Source organism: Mirounga angustirostris, unplaced genomic scaffold, assembly GCF_029215605.1.
Source record: "Mirounga angustirostris isolate CCGP_5_RB_7025 unplaced genomic scaffold, mMirAng1.0.hap1 SCAF_6, whole genome shotgun sequence".
Taxonomy (NCBI): domain Eukaryota; kingdom Metazoa; phylum Chordata; class Mammalia; order Carnivora; family Phocidae; genus Mirounga; species Mirounga angustirostris.
In genome coordinates, this window is record NW_026991714.1 from 55,775,210 (window position 1) to 55,796,471 (window position 21,262).

The window sequence follows — 21,262 nt, forward strand, 5'->3', positions numbered from 1 at the left end:
CTTCTGTAAAGATGATAAAATCAGATGATCTCTGAGGTCCCTTCCAATTCTTTATTTCATGGTTCTCCTTTCTCCGTATACCTTATAAATATTTCGAATGAGAATCAGATTGTAGCTCCCTGTATGTAGCGGATCTTACAGAACTTCATTTATTGATGAATTTCCCTTAACAGAGGCTCATGTGCATTTACCACATGAAAGTAGAGGCACATGACTACCACGTAGCGTGTAAGAACACGTACTGAGATTTTTTTTAACAGTAAACAAAAGACCACATTATAGATGTATCAGACTCGTTTATTCCTTAGAAAAATAAGTGTATTGGACAATGATGCTTTCAGTTTTTATGAATATCATTCATAAATAAAAACACAACTATCTATACAAATGCCTCTGTTTAGGTAAGTCAGTAATGGAAAGCTATAATTTTAACTCAAATTACATAATATAAAAATACACAGCTCATCCACACTGCTAGAATACTCAAACAAACTCATTTAAAAATAGGATGGCCCTTACTTTTTCAGCATTATTATAAATACAATATTACATTTGTCCTTATTCTCTTTTATGATAGTTCTTTTTTTAAGACTTAAAATGTAGTACTTTTTGGAATTTCTGATAAATAGATCACAATTTAATGTGAAATTCACAGATTCTGTGACAAACCAACAGTATTTATTTACACATTCACATATAGCAGAAAGTGGGTCAAGTATTAGTGATAATAATTAACAAACTATTAAAATACTAAGAAAATCACCATTTTAGCAATTTAAATGCTTTATGACGGGATAATTTATATCCAGCAACACATATTTACAAATAACTTTAGAAAAAAAGTGTATCAATTTTTTTGGATAATCAAAAGTACTGATAGGTTTTCTGTATTATTTTTAGCCTCAATGTAGAAATGTTTTCATTGTCTAAATTTAATCAATGTGCTGATTAAAGACAATACATTAATAGTAAAATTATACGTATTAGTGGTATATTTGTGTGTGTGTATGAACCAATCAAAACTCAGGTTGTGAATTAAAGCCATTTAAAAGGCAAACTGAAGACAAAAATAACGTTACTGAAGCTGTTTGTCTTTCTTAAACTGCAACTCCCAAGTTGTGTTTTGCAGCTCTAGTAAGATCCAATAGACAATTCAACATGCTACTCTTGTTAGTTTTTTTCCTCCTGCTGACTCTTTTTCACATGTTAACTTTGGTGTCTCTCTACTAACTACATAAAATAGGACTCTCATCAACACCTCTCCTAGAAGTCAAATGAGTTTGATGAGGTGTTGAGTATTATTTTCCATTTTACTTTTCTATATTTACCTTGTCCAACAACACTCTTACTGTGTAGTTTTTCTTCCATCTTATTTGGGTCGTTTGTTTTCACCCAGTCATCAGGGTACACCGAGGGAATTGGCCCTGGATCAAGGTAAACTGTGTGCCTACATATAAAATTATCGTAATTTGAGGGTTTAGAATGTCAAACATGTTATACTAAAACTAACCAGGGATTCAAAAATTAACACCGTTTTAAAGGCACACTTATCCGAGCTCATGGCATAATCTCCAACAGAAGTGTACTCTACTGAATCCCGCACTAGCTGAGTGAACAAACACTGGCACTTCATGTGGTCGGAGCAGTTGAAATGGCCTTTACAGGAGTTCTAACTTCTTGATTTTGGTCTCGATTTTGAAGGGGAATGCTGCTGGGATTTTCACACTGTTCATCTACCTTTAGGGAAGCGGCGTGTTCTTGATGATTTTTGTTCTCTTCGGCAAATCCTAATGTCACACTCTCCCCAGAAGGCTGAAATGGCCTCTCCAAATGAACCACCTGTTTCCCTGCTTCGGCTTCTTGTTCATGCAGCAATCTCTCCACCTCCACCTCAAGCTCCAGAGTCTCCTCGTCAGCTTGTACATCCAGTTGCTGCATCAACTCTTCCAACTTCTTGGCCTTGCGGAGCTCATTTTGCTGTATGATTGTACAGAGGTGTTCAGTGAGTTGCTCTTTAATTTCAGTCTTGCGCTGGAGATCTAGCTTTGCTGTAACATACTCTGCTTCAGCCCTGTCAAACCGCTTCCTGTAGGGACAGGTACAAAGATTGGTCCATTGGTTTTCCACTTAAGAAGATATTCAAAGGAGGGCCTAGAAACAATAATTATGGGGGGGGGAGGAAGTATAATGAAGATATGGATACTAATATTTTATGCACGCTTGTCCTACACGTCAGACAAACCAGGCTGTTGCTGCTCAAACTTTTACAACATCCACATTTGGGCCCTTCTAATGTAATGACATTCTTCTGCATTCATTTCCTCTTCCTGAAGCTGGGCTTGAATGAAAGCAGGCTGAGAGGTTAATTCAGTGGTGAGCTAGCTCTGGTCAGGGAGAGCCCTGATTTGCAGTGTTTGTCAATTTCTGTATTATAAATACTACCACCACTATGGCCAATTTCAGGCAGTTAATGTGCCATCACTGATTGTAGAATTGGAAAGAGATACACAAAATCTGTTCTCGTGAACCAGCGCAACCTAGGTCCAGCACACAACTGGTCAAAATGTATGAGAGGTAAAACAACCGGAGAAGGAAAAGGTAGAAAATCTGCATCTCTTGATTAGTGGATTAGAAAAGGAAGAAGATTTTTGGTGGAGAAGGATATGGACAGTGGTTGCAAGGCGAATGTAAATGGTATTAGGTGAGGCAAGAAGCAAGAATCAAGTAGAAGAGAAACATTTCAGGCTAGGTTTAGGAAGGGTTTCTCAATCTTGGCACTACTGACAACTTGGACCGTATCATTCTCTGTTGTGGGGAGCCGTCCTGTACATTGTAGGATGTGCAGCAGCATCACTGGCTTTCTCCCACTCCTGCTGGTAGCACCCAATATTTGTAATAACCAAAAAGGTCTCCAGATGTTATCAAATGTCTCCTCAGGGGCAAAACTGCCCCCAGTTGAGAATCTCTGCGTTAAGTTGTTCTCTCTCCATTCTGCAACAACAGATTACTGTTAGACTTTGATCAGCGCACTTTATCTATTTACATTTATGTAAACTGCAAAGACAGGCAATGCCAATCTTAGAAATAAGGTAATTCTACTGGGGAAGTCACCCTGTGATCTTTTTTTTTCTTTTGTATTAGGTTGACACAAAAAGAAAAGTTATCATATGTCGGTTCACCGTCTTTTGCCTTTTCCATGTAATTTGTTCCCTTTTTTCTTTTCCCTCTCTTTTTTTTTATTTGGCCAGGAAAAGAGACTGGCCCACATTTATCAACTAATTGTTCAGTTTAATAACCACTAACAGTTGTGAAAGCCATGGTGCCTTACCTGTTATGACTGCCTACATCAACGCAATGTAGTAAGTAATTTCCGGTACTACAGTTACATCAAAACAGAAACAGTTGTATCTCCTAACACAAGATTCTCTGTCTTGAAAAAGAATATAGTGAAAAAATGAAAGGCTTTGATTTTAGAAAACCCATGGTTCAAAACCTGCCTTTGCCTTTTACTGTGTATGTACCTGTTTTGTTCAAGGCCTTTTTTGGATGTAAAGAACAGATACCCAGTCAAACTAGCTCAGGTGAAAAGTGGGTTTTATTGTAGGATACAAGAGGCAATTTCACAGGCATGTCATCAGAATCAAAAGCTATTCTCTTTAATGCTTAGAAACCACAGTTTCTCTCATTTTGGCTTTCCAATCATACTCACAACCCAATATGGCCACCAGCTGTGGCTCTACATTAAATTCACTCTACTCAATTTCTCAGTGTTCGAATTCCAGGGGAAGGACCCAGGTTGGCTTAGCTTGGCTCACATCAGTTTGAACAGAGCTTAGTGTCCAGCCTGCCACCAACCCCTATTTAGCCTTTGGATTAAATGTTCTGGAGTTGGTAGCCCATCTTTGTTCTAATCAGGTGTGCCCCAGGGTCAGCACCATGAGTACAAAACACAGCTAGGTTCCTAAGGAAGAGGCTGGAGAATTTATGTGCAATGTCTGAAAACTCCAGTATAGTGACCCTTGGTAGTATCTTCATCTGAGTTTTGGTTTATTTGTAAAATGGTGATGACACTATTACTTCACAGGAGTGTTAAGGATTAAATGGTATAAACAGGGAAAGTGTCTCGCCCAGTGCCTGGCAGGCACTCAAAAAAGAGAACTTCTCCTTCAGAGTACCAGAATCAAAAAGCGTTGCTAGTTTATCACTAAACAAGTACTCTAAAACTAAAATTATGCAAAGTTTAAGGACTCAGTATTTATACTTGAAAACTGTTATTTACATAATGTTCATTTACCACATTTAATTTTTTTTTTTTTTTTTAGTCATCTAGTAACTATAAGAATGAGAAAACTAGCTGTTTTTCAATTACCCTCTATGTTAAAAGAATTGTTCCAAAAGAGCTTTGTTGGACATGTGAATCCCTTATTTCCATACTTTGTAACATATCCTGTTTATGAATGTTCTTGCATCAAGCTTAAGAGCTCTAACAATATTCTCTACAGGTATAAGAAAACCTTGCCCCTTCCCCCCAAGTCAAACCTCCTTTCTGTGGTCTGAGGTCCCCTCAGCCAGCCAAAGTCAGTAAAGATTTATTGACTGGGCTCGTGAATGCTGAATTGAAATTAAATTTGCAAATACGTCCCTAGGTTTCCATTGATCTTTCACCCTGGATAAATCACTGAAGATTTTGCATTTTGTTTATTTATTTAAAGTTCTTCTGGCCAGAAACATGCATATATATTCCTGCACAGAGTGATTTATGTTTGAAATATTAATTTCACAAACTGCACTATGAGCTGGAGGTTCAGGTGGATAATACCAAATCAGAATATGATGACATGTTTTGGAACAGAATAATAAGAGCATTATATATAACACAGTAAGCTAAATTGAACTGGAAATGTAATTACAGAATTGTTTTGTTATTTTAAAGGGACATCAAGTCATTTAATGATATTTAAAGGGTTCTAGAATCTGTCTCTTGGTTTTGGTATCCTGAAACTTTTTAAGAATCCAATAATTAACCCTTGGCATGCTGTTAGGTTTCATGGGTGCACTTTCAGTTTTTTGGTTCCTTTTCTGAGCAGTTCTAACTATTTGTAAGGATCAACATATCAAGGTTTTTATCCTAAGAAAGGATAGAATAAAACTACATTTTGCAATTACTATATGGGTCCACTGGATCCTTTTACACATCTGAGATACATTACAGAATTGTTGAGACAGGATATATTGTTCCTGTATCTTGAAACATTTTGCCATTTTGTTGCCCTGGGAATTATTTCCTTATTACTCATCAATTATTCCCATTTTGCAGAAAAAAAAATAAGAAAACAGAGAATGATAGAATGACCCAAAGGATGATGCCACAGTGAAATAAATCATTGTTTAGTTTCCTTATTGTGTTGTTCAAAGTATCACATCATCTTTCAAAAAGATATAAAAAAAGACTAGAAACACCGTATCTGTAATCTGTTCTCAGCTTTCACTGAACACAGTTCAGAATTAGTATTTTTCATTTTCTGCCCACAGTGACAAAGTAGAGAAAGTTGACAGATGAAGACATTTCGCAGCTATTAGACAAATCATAAGACAAATGTTATGGTAGGCTAAAAACATGACCACCCATAGATATTCACTTCTTAATCCCCAGAATCTGTGAATATTACCTTATATGGTAAAAGATGTGATTAAGTTTACAATTTTGAAAGGAGTTTATTCTGAATTATTCAGTTGGACCCTAAATACAATCACATGTATCCTTTTAAGAAAGCGACAGAGGAAGTTTTGAGAGAGAAGAGGAGGAAGCAATGTGACTACAGAGGCACAGAACTTAGTGGTGCAGCCACAAGCCAAGGAGTGCCTACAGCCACCAGAAACTGTAAGAGGCAAGGAATGGATTCTTTCCCTAGAGCCTGTGAAGGAAGACTGACACTGCCAACACCTTGATTTCAAACTTCTGGCATCCAGAAATGTAAGAGAATAAATTTCTGTTGTTTTAAACCACCCAGTTTGTGGTAACTTGTTATGGCAGCCCTAGGAACCTAATACAAAGGCCAAAACAGACAGTCTAGGTTCTAGATGGTGACACCAATGACATACATGAAATCTCAAGCGTATGAGACTTCAGAAAAACACATCCTAGATGAACCTGTTCTCAAAATCAGAGTCAGTGACTGAAAAATATATTTCTGAGGATAAAAAGGAAATGTTATTCTCATAGAATTAATAATTCCAACAGAAAGAACTCGATCACACAGTATTTTACAAGTACTTGGACTGTCTTGTGTTGTGAAAGTGTTGTGAAAGGATGTAACTGCATTCTTTCAGCTTTTTATAATGTTGGGAGTAAAGAGTTACTTGACATAAAGAGGTCTGCTATGCTTACATTCTTATTAAAATTTTTAATAAAGTTTCTTTCCACAATCCCTATTATTTTTACTTCTGTAAATTATACATAAAACATTTATGTATATATGTGTGTATGTGTATGCACACGTATGTGTATATGTTAATGGGAATGTCTATTAAACATAAATAGCTAACAGTGATTATAGTTTTTCCTGGTCCATGAAGGGTCAAAGAAATGTTCTACACACAGCCACTCTGTTTCACAAGTTGGTCTATGCAGCATACGGCAGCCTGGGAGTCACAGATGCAAACAGCAGCAATAACTCTCAATTTGGTTCATTCCAAGTGCTGGTCTCCTTAAAAGGGTCTACTCTAACAATGCTCTATAGAAGCCAATTTTAAAGCAAATTCTGGACTATTCATTATCTAAGAACCTTTTGTAGACATTGCACTGTACTATAAAACTACAGTATTATTTTTATTTAAAAAAAAAAATCAAGGAAATCTCCAATAGAAACTGGTTGCCCTGGGGATTAGCTACCAGTATAAATCTAAACTACAATATTGTATCACCAATCTCTAATTTCTCAATAACCACAGATGCAAATTTAGAAAATGTTGTCTTAATCTTATGCATGAACGAGATACAATGCTGGTCCTAGTCACAATCGTCTATGGCTTCTCTTTGACTTATCTCAAGAGCTTAGATTTTTAAAAATAGCCTCACACATACAATACGGATATTCACATACAACTATGTCAATACCAGTACCATGAGAAATTGCCATCTTTAGTTTGTTAAAAGATGTAAAATTTTATGTAAATATAATATAAAAATTTACTAAAATTTCATTAAACATGTTTATATATTACGGGATGTTTTCTTCTTTAACCAGTAATCCCACTTTCTTTGTGGTTCTCTGAAGGCTAAAACTATGACATTTCTTATATTATGTTCAACATACAAATGCATCCTACTCCAGCCTCCTCTAGGACAGAATTAAAACATAATGAGATGATTTTCTGTTGAGGTATCCATAATAATCTGAATTATTCACATAAAGGGCTATAAAGGCAAAAGAATGTTCCTCTGGTAAACTTAAGTTACAGAGAATAAAATATGCTAAAAATCTAGGATTAGTTTTATCTTAATAAAATCTTGGTTACCTCCTTAATGACCTTATAAATAGAAATCTGGAACCTCCAGTTATCAGCTACTGATGGCATTAATTTAAGCAGTTAATTAATAAAAGCAACCCATTAAGTCTAATAGCATATGGTCAAACAACAATTACAAAAATCACAAGGACACCACAAACCTCTTTCTTAATAAACAGTGAATTAAAAGCCACAATCAAGCATTTCCACTTTATTAAATTGTTATATAAACATTCTGATGCTGTGGTTTACCCTGGACTAATGAGGCATTCTGATTGATTTCTAGTGTTACAGAGAGATGCAAAACGGAGTCATTAACACGGCATTCCCTTGTAAAAAAAGACAAACTAGGATGATTAAAGCAACGCTGAAAGGACTGAAAACCCTGAAACTGGACCTAATTTTTTGCCCTTTTATCTGCTTGCAAAGTTCATGTAATTCTTTACATGTGTTAGTTCATTTTAAAAATACTCCATGATGAATTTTTCACTAAAAAAATTCCAGTGGTTGAAACCAAGAAAACACATGATAGCAAACTATTATATACAGAATACAATCAAAAAGAAAAAAAAGAGGAAAACTTCAAGCTTTCGAGACAGAGTGGTATTTTCTTTAAATACTCATATAAAGCACTGGGTGTTATACGAAAACAATAAATCATGGATCACTACATCAAAAACTAACGATGTATGGTGACTAACATAACATAATAAAATAAAATTTTTAAAAAAATACTCATAAGGCTTTAAAAAAATAAACTAGGTCTTCTCTCTTTGATGAAAACTGAAATGAGAACTAGGATAATCTCTAAGAACCATCTCAGATAATCAAAATTCCTTAATAGAAAGATTATGGACTTGGTGTTAGAATAATAGAATTTGGGGACAAGTCATATAGACACTTAGAGTCCCAAACATTACATAGCTGATGGTTTAGCAAGAAAGACTAAAATGCAAATAAATAATGCAAGAAACGCTCTAACAGGAATATGAACAAGGATGGGGGGAAGTTAAGGAAGACTTCAAAAAGAAGAGACACTTGATTGAATACAAAATAGGGATAGAGCACCTAACGGTATTGTTATGAGGCTTCAATGACGACACACCTGAAAGCTCCTGGCCCAGCTAGCAATAAACATTAATTTACTCTGACTCCTGGTTCAGAGTTCTCTCAACTCACCGAGCATATGAATACTCGAGGCTGGCCTGATCGATCCGGTTTCTGAGGATTCCAATATCAGCTGACACCATGTCATCTAGAGCCTGTAACTCCTTTTGGATCCGCTTTAGTTTCAAGGTCTCTGCTTGAGTTCTTTTAGATCTAGAAAAATGAGTAGAAAAATAAAGACATTTTAAAATCATGTATCTATATACAATATAAGTGAAAAAAGCAGCCTACTGTATATACAATATGATTTTAATGTATAATTTTTTAAAAATTAGAAAAAAAAGCACAAATTGAAATAAAACAAATGCTGGCAACATTTTGGTATATCTCTAAGACTGCATTTGTGCTGTTTTCCCTTATTATTCCAATACACAAAGGAAAAAGTAAGATTTAAAAAAAAAACGAATAGTTCACTTATAGGTCTCTATTCATTCCATGAGGATGTGAACAGGCAGTGAAAGAATGTATCTGTATTCTCTTTACATGGAACATCTAACAAACCTTTCTAAATTTCTAGCCTTCAATTCTTGCTAAGCCCATTTTCATTTGTCTGATACTTAGTGGACAAAAGAACTGATGCCTGCATTAAACACCATTTCTTTTTGTTTTTTTAAACACCATTTCTTTATATTTTTGGTTTTAACCTTTTTAGGACCCATTTCCCCCAAACTTTCATTACTTTGATTCTTGGTTTTTAGGCACTACAGGTCCTCAAAATTCTTTCTGGGGCTCAAAACCAATACTTTTTTTTTTCTTTGTTTAAAAGCACATTCAACCTCAGTCCCCTCACCACCTCCAAATACATGACACACTGAAGAAACAGAATAAACAAATACAAAAGCCAACCTTCAAACTGATTTCACTTACTTCAAAATTTCATACCCTTCTCACAGAATAAACCCCCCCCAGAAAACCACTATATTGCAACTTATATTCTCCTTATTTCTACTCCATTATGCATTTTCCCTTGTTTTCTGCCTACAAAAGTTACCAGTATGAGTCTTTTACTTCAAGTACTTTGCTGGCGAATTTATTAATAATCTAATCAGGTTATATTTCCCTACATTTCCGCCTGTATCAATACTTTGTCTTCAACCAAATGCATGTAAAGAACAAGTGCTGAGCCTATAAATCTTTCTGTAAAATCCCCAGTGAACAGCCTCCCCAACCACTTCCAAAATGAAGACTACTAAAGTGATTTCCAAAATCGCTATTCACTTTCAATAATCACATTTTTTTTCTTGAAATGTAAGTGCAGTAAGTTGCATATTTCCCATGTTTCATGAAAGATCAAAGGGGACCAGCTGGAGAAAAAAGAAAATCATCATTTTCAAATACATACATCCCTGACAGATAAAATTCTGAATGACTCTCATATACCTACTTGCCTTTCTCTCTAGCCCTGTCCCTTCCCCTCCCCCAACACATACATCAGCTTCAATAACCAATAGTTTTGCCAGGCTTTTCTGGAGATCTGAAAAGAAAATGCCAAGAATACTCGCTTGCATTTCATTCTCCCTATTCTCAATCATTGCTTCACTGACTAAGCTTGGTTTCCTAAGGCCACAGCACACTGGAAATTACAAACTAAAAGGGCAGGAAGAGTGGGTGAGGGGTGAAAAGTGGCTCAAATGGGAATGTTGCTGTTGGAGGCCAACACAGCAAAGTAAAGGAAAAGCGACTGCTGGCAAACTGACACTGGGAGGTGACAGAAATATTGAAGTGCACATAATAGGGCAGAGTGCTCACAATGGTGACCTTGAGTCACTGATGAAAGGTTATATCATGTATCAGTGGGGGAGATAAATTATTCAAGAAAAATGTCCATAGAAAAACACAAGATTTCTGGGAGTGGAAATCACTTATGTGGAATAAATAATCTTACTCTTCTACATGTCACATGATTAAAACCTCCCCATGTCAAAATTAAAACCTGCTCTTGTTGCTAATGCACTTATATTGATGGCTATTCACCTCTTCCTTTGGATGTGTAGATGGCTAAAATTGAAAACACTGATGCTGATTCTGAAGTTTTAATTGCACCTGTATTCACAATTTTGGCTTACAAAGTCCTCCTTAATAAATAAACATCGGAATTTCAGTATCATTTATAAAGCATAATTTGTTTAGTTAGCTTTAAAAGTAACACTGTAGAGGGGCACCTGGCTGGTCGGTAGAGTATGTGAATCTTGATCTCGGGGTTGTGAGTTTAAGACCCACACTGGGCATGGAACCTACTTTACAAAAAAAATTAAAAATGAATGTTGTAGAGAAAAACATCAATTTATCAAGAGAGACAGGGAAAAGAAATATAAAACATGACAGAACTGATAGCAGATTATAAACAACTCTCCTAGTTCAGGTGCCTCACCTTTCTGCAATAGCTTTAGCCAAAAGAGCTTTCTTACGTTTATTTTTCTCTTCCATTAGCTGTTGTTCTTGCTGGAGGACTTCCCAACGAGATTTTTCTTGCCTAGGGAACAAAAAAAGTATAAAAAGGAGTTTCTGAAACCCCATCCTACACCTTACCAGGCTCAGTTCCCTATGTATAAAATTTAATCAAGTAGATTATGTCTATTTTCTTTCAAAAACTCTCTTAAAAGGAACCCATCTGCAGCTCATTATTTTGTTCTAATAGGAACAAAGATTATGATTTGAAGGCTTACATAAACTGGCCCTTTGAAATCCATTATATGTATATAATCTAGGAAGCCACAAACTGGAAGCTAGAGTACTATGGCATTTCTTAGGAGAACAAAGAAAGTTGTATAAGTTAATTATGTATTATATGCAAAATGGAGAGCAAAATAAATTGGTATGTAGCTAATATCATGTTCTATCTTTTAGAGTTTTCTATAATGAAAAGTCTCTACCACCTAACACGCTCAGGACAATAACCAATGTTTATTTTATTCATTTTTTTTTCAATACGCTTTCTTTTTTCCAGATCTCAAACAATTTTAAACAGAGCGAAACACCATGAGCTAAGATTTGAATGCTGGGTTACCAAGAGACTTCAAAGATCTGAAAAGAGTTTTCCCTCTGTTCAATTCTGAAAGACGTAGATTAAAATTTTCCGTAAATTCAACAACTGGATGTCAACTCAAACAAGGTCATGACAAAGCTATTTATTCCTTTTATTACCATTTCTTATGGCCACTGTATCAAAATTCTCTAGTCCGAGACCTAGTAACCACTTCCAAATTGATCATTTCCTTCCCATTCTCACAGCCTCCACCCTGGTGCTGGCACTGGTCCGCTCTCAGCCTCACTATCACGGGCATCTTGTCACCCGGTGCTGGAGGTCCAGCTCAGCTGGTGCCCTCCCCTGAATGCACCACGCTGACACCTGCATTTTCTCTAACCGTTGTTTTGACCAGGGTATCTCTCTCTCAAAGGCCTTGGTGATACACGACTGCATCGGGGAGCTCAACAGACAGGAACCCTCAGCTTCCACATCCTTCGTCGCCCTCCCTCATTCTCTACTTTCTCTGGCCTCACTTTTGCCTCTTCCAGAGACATGCGATGCCATCTCTGAGCATCCTATAGGATAGAGCTTTCCTTTCCCCTTCTTATAGGCTCAGAATTCCTTTTTCAATGACAGTTCTTGAGATTACATGTCTTCTATGAAAATTTTCCCAAGTACCTAAAAAAAAAAAAATTATTTTCCTAACAACATTCAATCTAAATTGGCCAGCTCAATTTAAACCCACCCTCCTCTACTTGTCTCAGGTCTATGCTGGTAAACTACATTTAAAGACATTTAAATATATGCACTTGTTCAATGTTGTTCTCATAATTCATGTGGCTTTATATCTCTTTAAAAAAAAAAAGGAGGAAGAAGAAGATAGCAGGAGGGGAAGAATGAAGGGGGGGAAATCAGAGGGGGAGACGAACCATGAGAGACGATGGACTCTGAAAAACAAACTGAGGGTTCTAGAGGGGAGGCGGGTGGGAGGATGGGTTAGCCTGGTGATGGGTATTAAAGAGGGCACGTTCTGCATGGAGCACTGGGTGTTATGCACAAACAATGAATCATGGAACACTACATCAAAAACTAATGATGTAATGTATGGTGATTCACATAACAATAAAAAATTTTTAGGGTGCCTGGGTGGCTCAGATGGTTGAGCGTCTGCCTTCAGCTCAGGCCATGGTCCCAGGGTCCTGGGATGGAGTCCCACATCGGGCTCCCTGCTAGGCGGGGAGCCTGCTTCTCCCTCTGCCTCTGCCTTTCTCTCTCTCTCTCCCTCTCTCTCTGACTCTCATGAATAAATAAATAAAACATTTTAATAAAAAAAAAATTTTTTTAAAAATGCTTTCTTGGTTGTGAACTCATAGCATGGAATCTGGATCAGAGAAATCCTAAGATACTGTGAAAGACTCAGAAAATGGAAAACAGAAACAAATGACATCCTGATAAATTGGGAGGAAACAAAACATGAGTGGATATTAAAACATAAGCTCTAGGATAAATATTTTGAGAATTCACAAGTGATAGAATAGCAATTTCCATAAGAATGTTTCTAAACTAAATTCTGGAGGTAGTTTCTAATACAAGCACATTAAATAAAGAATAAAAAGAAATCAAATGATGGAGCTGAATCGTTTTATTAGTCCTCTCAATTTCCTAAATTTCAACTTTTCTTTGACTATCCCTTCGTATCTCTTCACAAACACCCTTTTCTGGGCCAATGGAGATGTAGTCTGGACGGTGAAGAATAGGTTCGATATGGGGATGGAGTGAGTCCTACGCATAAGAACTGCTTCTGGTGACGGTAAAGGGCAGAGACTTTGGATCCAGAAAGACCTGTATGTGAATCCCAACTCTGCTACTTATTAGCTATGTATTTGCTTTAGGAATAAAGTTATCTTTTCTGAGTCCAAGTTATCTCATCTATAGAGTGAAAATCATGAACTGGTACTATAAGCTGCTGCAAAGACTAAGTGACATAACATGTATAACATACCCAACACTGACTGGTTTACAACACATTTAGGGGGTAGCTAATCTTTAACAGGTTATCCATTACACCTCTAGGTTAGAATATAAAAAAGAAAATGTTAAAACTACTATTTCTCAAAGCCTAACGGAGAAAAAAAAGTAAAATGGAAAAAGTCTCATGGATATATAGACTTACTAACAATTCCACTTTCTTTTTTTCCATTTTGCAATCTGGCTTCAGGGGTAGAATCTCGGCGTTTTTGTGACTATCGTGGGAATTCTCAAGTCCCAGTTCCCTTGGTTGACTTTCAATACCCTGTGGTTTTCCATCACCAACAGGAGAGGTGAGTGTAAGAGGACTAGAAGGAAGAGGGAAAGAAGAATGTGGTTTTGGACTATTAAAGCTTGGTTTTGGTGCAGAAAGCAGCTGCTCTGGAGGTACTGAGGTTGATCCATCTTGAAGTCCAAGTTTTTGGCTTTGCTCTTGAAGGGCTTTTTCTCGCTGAAGTTGTTGTCGACTTTTCTTCACAGGAAGACGCCGCTGTGGTTCAAACGGATCTGTGTGAAAAAGAGAATGGAGAAAAATTCCCTTGTGTGAGCAGCAAATAATTAGAATTTCTCTAAGAAAATAAAGCATTAACATTAAGCTTTGATAATAATTCTACAGGGTTTCTCCCCTCTACCACAAAAGCCCAGGGAAAAACAGCCATTTTCCTGTAGCGTTTTAACAGTTCTCCAATCATACTGTCCCAACTCAAAATTTACCTTAAGAAGTCCATTTGTCTGTTGAGTTAGGCCTCAGAATAAAAAACAAGGTTTCTTTTTCAACTTGAATTGAGAATTGCCTCAATTATCAACTAATCTGACCAAACAAGGTAGACAAATGAATTCTTGATAGGTCTTAAATTTGATTTATGATTCTATCTGCTCTCCTGAAATAAAATGGTGGTTGCGTTTACAGATGGGCTGCACCTTTCTTAAATAATAGCAGATCTTAGGCCAATCTGATACACAGGTAGATGTAATGCATAAAGTATAAATGAATGAAATCTCTTCTTTCCAAGAATGCTAGTTAACCCTCAATTGTTAGCTTTCATTTTCCAGAGCAGTGCAAGGTTGTGTTCCCCAAAGTCAGTTAGCCATTAATCAATACACACAAGCTAATTTTAATAGCAGTCTAAGCAAACCAATAGAGGAAGATAAAACAACTGGGAGAAATTTTTTTAAAAAGCACTATAAAATAAATAATATCCCTATTATACTTTTTGGGTTGTCTATGCCAGTGTTAACCTTTTAAGACAGAGTACTGGAGAATTTACTCACATTCACACAATATTTAATAAGATCTGTAAATGGTATTATTTACAAAATACCTGGGAAATGAAATTGTGATAAGTCCTTGTAAATGAACTTAAATAGGGCTTTTAAAATTCTGCACGTTGACTTCTGAAGCAATACAAGCCTAGTATTTAAATCTCCCAAAGGAGAATTAAAGGCTCTGGAGTCACAGCTCTAGTACTGCTTTTGTCCAGCTCAATAACCTTAGGCAAGTCAATTAATTATTCCATACCTCAGTTTCTTCATATGCCAAAGGGGTTGAAAATTTACCTGCTCTACTTAACTCATGGAATTGGTGTAAGGATTAAATGAGATAGGTAAAGAAAATACTTTTAAAAGATAGATGTACCATCAAAAGTAAAATGTTATTTTTGTTGACTTTTGCCAGAAACACAAAGTAGCCTCGTCTATTTTAGGACAGGAACTTATTCTTAACCACTGATCTCTATTCACACCATCAGAAAATGTCTGTTTACTTCCCAGTTACACTCACTTAGCTGAATTAATAGTCCCTATGAAATCCAGTACTGCAGCTTCCAATCTATTTTGCATTTTCACAGAACCTGCGTATGAGATTAAAATTGCTACAATAAATAAGTAACGAATAATAAACCAAACAATAAACAAATTCAGTCCACTTAAAAACAGAACATATGATATGAAAACTCCTGGAACTAATAAGCCATTATAGTAAGGCTGCAGAATGCAAGATTAATATACAAAAGTCAAATGCTTTCCTATGTACCAACAATGAACAAGTAGAATCTGAAGTTAAAAACATGATACTATTTGCATTAGCACTAAAAAAAAAATAAAATGTAATACTTAGGAATAAATCTAAGAAAGTAAGTACAAGATCTATAAAGAAAACTACAAACTCTGATAATGAAATCAAAGAACTAAATGGAGAGATATTCCATATTCATGAGTAGAAGATTCAATACTGTCAAGATGTCAGTTCACCCCAACTTGATCTATAGATTCACTGCAATCCCAATCAAAATCCCAGCCAAGATACCGTGTGCATACTGACACAATGCTTCTCGAGTTTATATGGAGAGGCAAAAGACTCAGAATAGCTAACAAAATATTGTGAAGAACAAAACTGGAAGACTGGCATTACTTGACTTCAAGACCCACTTTAAAGCCACAGTAATAAAGACAGTGGGTATGCTGAAAATAGACAAACAGACCAATGGAACAGAACAGAGAGCACAGAAATAGACAAAATGACCGATGAAATAGAACAAAGAACCCAGAAACAGGTTCATACAGGTATGAAGCACTGGTATGTGACTGAGATAGCATGGCCTATCAAGAGCAAAAGGTCGAATCATTCAATAAATGGACTTGAGGAAAAACTACTATAAGGAAAAGATAAAATCAGATCCATACCTCACACCATATAAAAACAAAACATTCTCCAAATGGGTTAAGAACTTAATGGCAAATCAACACTTTAAAATTCTTATTAGAAACACATTTCTTTATGCAGTGTTTTGAATCTGTTGTAGCTTATAATAAAAATGTTAAAAACGCCTAAAGAAGAAGATAGTAGGAAGGGTAAAATGAAGGGGGCGGAAATAGGAGGGTGAGACAAACCATGAAAGACTATGGACTCTGAGAAACAAACTGAGGGCTCTAGAGGGGAGGGTGTGGGGGGATGGGTTAGCCTGGTGATGGGTATTAAAGAGGGCACGTACTGAATGGAGCACTGGGTGTTATATGCAAACAACGAATCATGGAACACTACATCAAAAACTAATGATGTAGGGCGCCTGGGTGGCTTAGTCGTTAAGCGTCTGCCTTCGGCTCAGGTCATGATCCCAGGGTCCTGGGATCGAGTCCCACATCGGGCTCTCTGCTCGGCGGGAAGCCTGCTTCTCCCTCTCCCACTCTCCCTGCTTGTGTTCCTGCTCTCGCGGTCTCTCTCTCTGTCAGATAAATAAATAAAATATTTAAAAAAAATTAAAAAAAAAAAACTAATGATGTAATGTATGGTGACTAACATAACAATAAAATTTAAAAAAAAAGAAGAAACTTCAAAAAACCTCTTAATTGAGTATAAGGATTAATATCTTATGGTAGGGTACTACCACCTAATGGCAGGGTAGTAAATTCTTAAGACACAAAAATGTGACGAATTTGACCACATTAAAATTAAATACTTTGTTCATCAAAAGGTAAAAGTTAAAAAATAAGTTACAAGCTAGGAGAAGATATTCAGAGGAGAAGATATTCATAATATACCTGGCAAAGAACTAGTATCAAGAATAAATAACTCATGAATATTTTCTTTAGACATTGACGGCACTGTAGTGGCACTGTTTCTTTTTTTATTTCCAGTTTTTTAGTATGAAATAAGTCATACATCAAATACATGTATGTGTTATAGACACATATCCAACCTGTATGGATTATCAAAAATAGTAACATTTTAACAAATAAAACATGACTATAATAGACATAACTGCTATTCAATGATAGACATGTTATCCTCTCTTTTGGAACACATAAGATAATTGTATTTATTGCCCTCCAAATCATACAACTTGCTTTTGTTAAATGAAATGTGAGTGACACCTATCATTTACTGATGGAAGCATTTAGTTGCCAATGCTCAATTCTCATGCCATGGTGAATTCCTAAATGATAGCACCAAAACACAACGTGAAGTAATTATGTGGAAAAGAGTGACCTGCCAGTCCATATTAGACATGAAGCTAGAGTGAAAAATAAATCTTTATTATTTTTAACAATTGATATATTAGGGCTCTTTGTTACTGTAGCGTAACTTGTCTCAACTTGATTTCATTATTACCAACACTTTTGAAATTCCCTATGTATTTGCCCCTTCCTGATAATATTCCCTTGTCTTTCTAGTATCCTGTATTTTGATGTCCTATTTTCCCAAAACAATATACCTGCTTTGTATCATTTTGATCTTCTACAAATGTATCAGGTTGTTCTTCTGCAACTTGCTCTTTTCATGCATTATATTTATGAAATTTACACGTGTGTAATGCATGTGGGTATACTTCATATATTCCCACAGCTGTATAGCAGCCCAATGGATGGTTATATTACAATTTATTTATCCACTTTTTAAAATGAACAACTGGTTTGTTCCTACCTTTTTAATACTATAAATAAGAATGCTAAGAACAGGGGCACCTGGGTGGCTCAGTGGGTTAAGCATCTGCCTTCAGCTTAGGTTGTGATCCCAGGGTCCTGGGATTGAGCCCTGCGTCAATCCTGCTCTGCAGGGAATCTGCTTCTCCCTCTCCTTCTCCCTCTGCCTGTCACTCCCCCTGCTTGTGCACATGCTCTATCTCAAATAAATAAATAAAATCTTAAAAAAAAAAAAGAATGCTAAGAACATTCTTGATCTTTCCTAATGTGCATATGGTTTTCTCTAGAGTACTGTCATGCTTATTTTTGCTGGCAACCAACTCCATCTTCATGGATTACTTAATTATATTTTAAAGTTGGAGACTTTTTAAGGAAGGAGGCTTAAAAATTAAAAATCCAGATTTTCTAGTTTTACAAATGAGAAATTCAAGGCAAAAGATTTAGAGGCAGAGCTAGGAGATCTATATGCCAATCGCTGTGTTTGGCTGAGTGTACAAAGATGCTACGTAGGGCGGACATAGACTAGTGGTTGGTGTCTATGCTCTAACATCTCACTATGGAATGACAGGCCTTGAAGGTAACGTCCTTCCAGCCCCACTCTATCCCAAATTGAAGAGATATTTAGAAATGTACTTCTACATAACGAATCTACTGTTATAATTTAGTTGGCAAACTCACCTCTGCTAACACATAGTCTCTGTGAAATCTTCCCAAGCTCCACCCAACCCCCAGCACAGTCAGGTTCCTGCTAGCTCTGCAGTAAGCTCTTGTAAATTTTCTACTATCCATTATATTATAGTTTGTCTCATTAGACTATCAGCTCTTTGAAGGCAAGGATGATGCCTTGTTCATCTTAGTATGTGTATACAGAAGATGATACCTCTAACTTTGGGTCAGACCAAAAGCAGGAATACTTGTACTCTGTACATTCAAATATGTGAACGGATGTTCAAAACACAGCAAAAGAATTTGAGAACCTCAAGCTAAAGTCAATTAACTACACACTGTAGTATAACTTTTATGATACAATTTTTTAAAGGCCTCTGGACCAATCAAAAATTCCTCCATCTATATAACCTACACTGGCCTTATGTTACTATTTTATTTCCTTTTCCACTTGTCAGCCTTAGATTATTTTTACATCTATGCTAATTAACACACAGACTTACCTGAGCAACATCCAATTTGATCACAAACTCTAACAAAAAGCATGCCAGGGCTCATTTAATTTTCTCCCACAAGTAAAGTACATAAATTATGGTACTCAGGGTGATGTAGTGTCCACTACCAAGATCACCATACAGAATTTCACGAAATTTCAACCACAAACAAAGCATAGTTTATACCAAGAGTTTCTCATCAAGTAACAGCAAAAGTCATTCCTTCATTAAAAGAAAATAGTACGAGTTCCAGCGAGGGAAGCACAAATTTTTAGCTGACAACAAAGTCAACAGGTATAATCTCACATGTTAGCCTCTCAAAAACTTTTGGTTTTCTCACTCTCAAGAGTTAGAATTACGTAAGTCGTCTGGCAACCAGAAGTGAATGCAAGACTCCAGATGTATTATGAAAAGCATCGTCTCTTTGCGTTTATTCAGATCCCTGTGCTTCCTTCTTCCCAACCATTGTCAACTTTGATAAATTCATCACAATTCTAATATGGTTTGTGCCCCTCCTCCTTCCTTTACCCGACCCCAATTCTCCAGCCATTGATTTATGCAGCAGTCTTCCCACACGAGACAGCTAGGCTGTAGGCTCACTTCCTCTCCCAAGTCCCATTCCTTTCACAGAAAAAGTCAAATCCAAATCCCTGAAATGGATTCCTGAACTTTCTTTTCTAAAAGAAAATCCCAGGTCCCTGGACTCGCCCCTCCCTCCCTGGGTCCCAGTACATTCACCTCTGGAGCCCCTCAATCCCCTCTTCCCATTATAGCTCCTTCCCCAAACACCCACACGTTACCCTCTTTCCCGCCCCCTTCTCCCCTCAAACGCTGCAGCCCCGCCCCTTCCCCCAAGAGACCCAAAGATTAAATCTCTGCCGGCACGTCCCGTTACCTTTAGCCTGCTTTAGTCGCCTCAGCTCCTCCTCAGAGAAGCCGGCCCAACCCCGCGCCATCCGCCTCGGCTGCCAGTACCCCCAGAACGCCCAAACCTCAAAGCCCCGACTGCCAACACGACTACCCAGGCACATCCGGGTTCTTTCCCGGCCACGGCCGATCAACCAATGAACGCTTCGAGTTCTGGCTACAAGGCCCCCTCTCGCTTGCAGCAGGGCCCAGCTCCCTTCGAGTTGCCTCCGGCGGTGCCGGACAAACTCCCTGCGGAAATCTCGGCCGCGGGGACATTTATGTCTTTGACCTGAGTCTGATCTCTATCCCTCTCTCTTATTCTCGTTGGGTTAGTAGCTTAACAAGATAAGGGGAGAAGTGGCGATGGGGATGAGGGTGGAGATAAACAGGCAGTTAGGAAGTGGCTACAAGTCTGTGGCGGAAAAGAGCGGTAGCTCCGGTCTCCTGGGTCCTCTGGGAAGTCACTGGGGCGGAGCCCTCTACTTGCTGGGTTTGGGAGGGTGGCTTTCGGGACCTGTGGAGATCTTTTCCAGAACTGCCCTGGGATTATCCTGCAAATTGACGCAAGAGAATGTTCAGTTAGGCCTTTAGTTGTGGAAAAACATTTCAGAGGGCCGGGGTATAATGGGAAGGGACTAGACACGTGTAACAGGGTTTCTCTGCACAGCTCGGTCTCCCAAATACCTGATGTGGGTTGTCTCCATGTTTTGTGAATGATTCTCGCGTATCTGTAACTTTTGTCCTAAGGGATACCTGAATCTCTCTACTTTAAAATGATCTCCCAGCAGTTTTTCATTCAGAGAAGACAGTGTCGGCGCTGAGGTGCGGGGAAACACTAGGCTTTTCTGGAGTCCTAATTTCATTGTTTGGTTCGACCTTGAACACAAGTCTGTGCTTCCATTTTCTCATTTCAAGAAAGATATCAAAGATTAAGATGCAGAATACATATAGAGCAAGACGATTTAAAAGAGACCACTCTGCCTTTCATGTTTCTCATTATATTGCATTAAAAAAACCTCATTATTTTGGCTTATGTTTCAAAATCCCAAGTGTGACTTTTGGCTTTAGCTTGCCAATATTTTAAACAAATTGAAATGAAGTA

At 37.3% G+C, this 21,262-nt stretch overlaps 1 protein-coding gene across 1 annotated transcript; it reads right to left on the reverse strand.

The window, feature by feature from the left end:
- Positions 1-276: 276 nt before the first annotated feature.
- On the reverse strand, positions 277-20,308 carry GORAB (golgin, RAB6 interacting). Its single transcript, XM_045877470.3, has 5 exons — positions 20,147-20,308; positions 13,822-14,179; positions 11,048-11,149; positions 8,689-8,829; positions 277-2,086 (listed from the first exon to the last, which is right to left on the reverse strand). Exons 1-5 carry the CDS (start codon positions 20,280-20,282, stop codon positions 1,630-1,632), a joined length of 1,194 nt encoding a protein of 397 aa, XP_045733426.1. The 5' UTR covers positions 20,283-20,308; the 3' UTR covers positions 277-1,629.
- Between the last annotated feature and the right edge of the window lie 954 nt (positions 20,309-21,262).

What these genes read in the sequence shown, in the direction of transcription:
- GORAB (XM_045877470.3), bottom strand. Translation starts at nt 20,282, where the DNA reads ATGTGCCTGGGTAGTCGTGTTGGCAGTCGGGGCTTTGAGGTTTGGGCG. An exon ending in GCTAAAGCTATTGCAGAAAG is followed by an intron (nt 8,830 to 11,047) that starts GTGAGGCACCTG and finishes TCATTTTTCTAG; the next exon opens with ATCTAAAAGAACTCAAGCAG. An exon ending in CTCGAGTATTCATATGCTCG is followed by an intron (nt 2,087 to 8,688) that starts GTGAGTTGAGAG and finishes CTGTCCCTACAG; the next exon opens with GAAGCGGTTTGACAGGGCTG.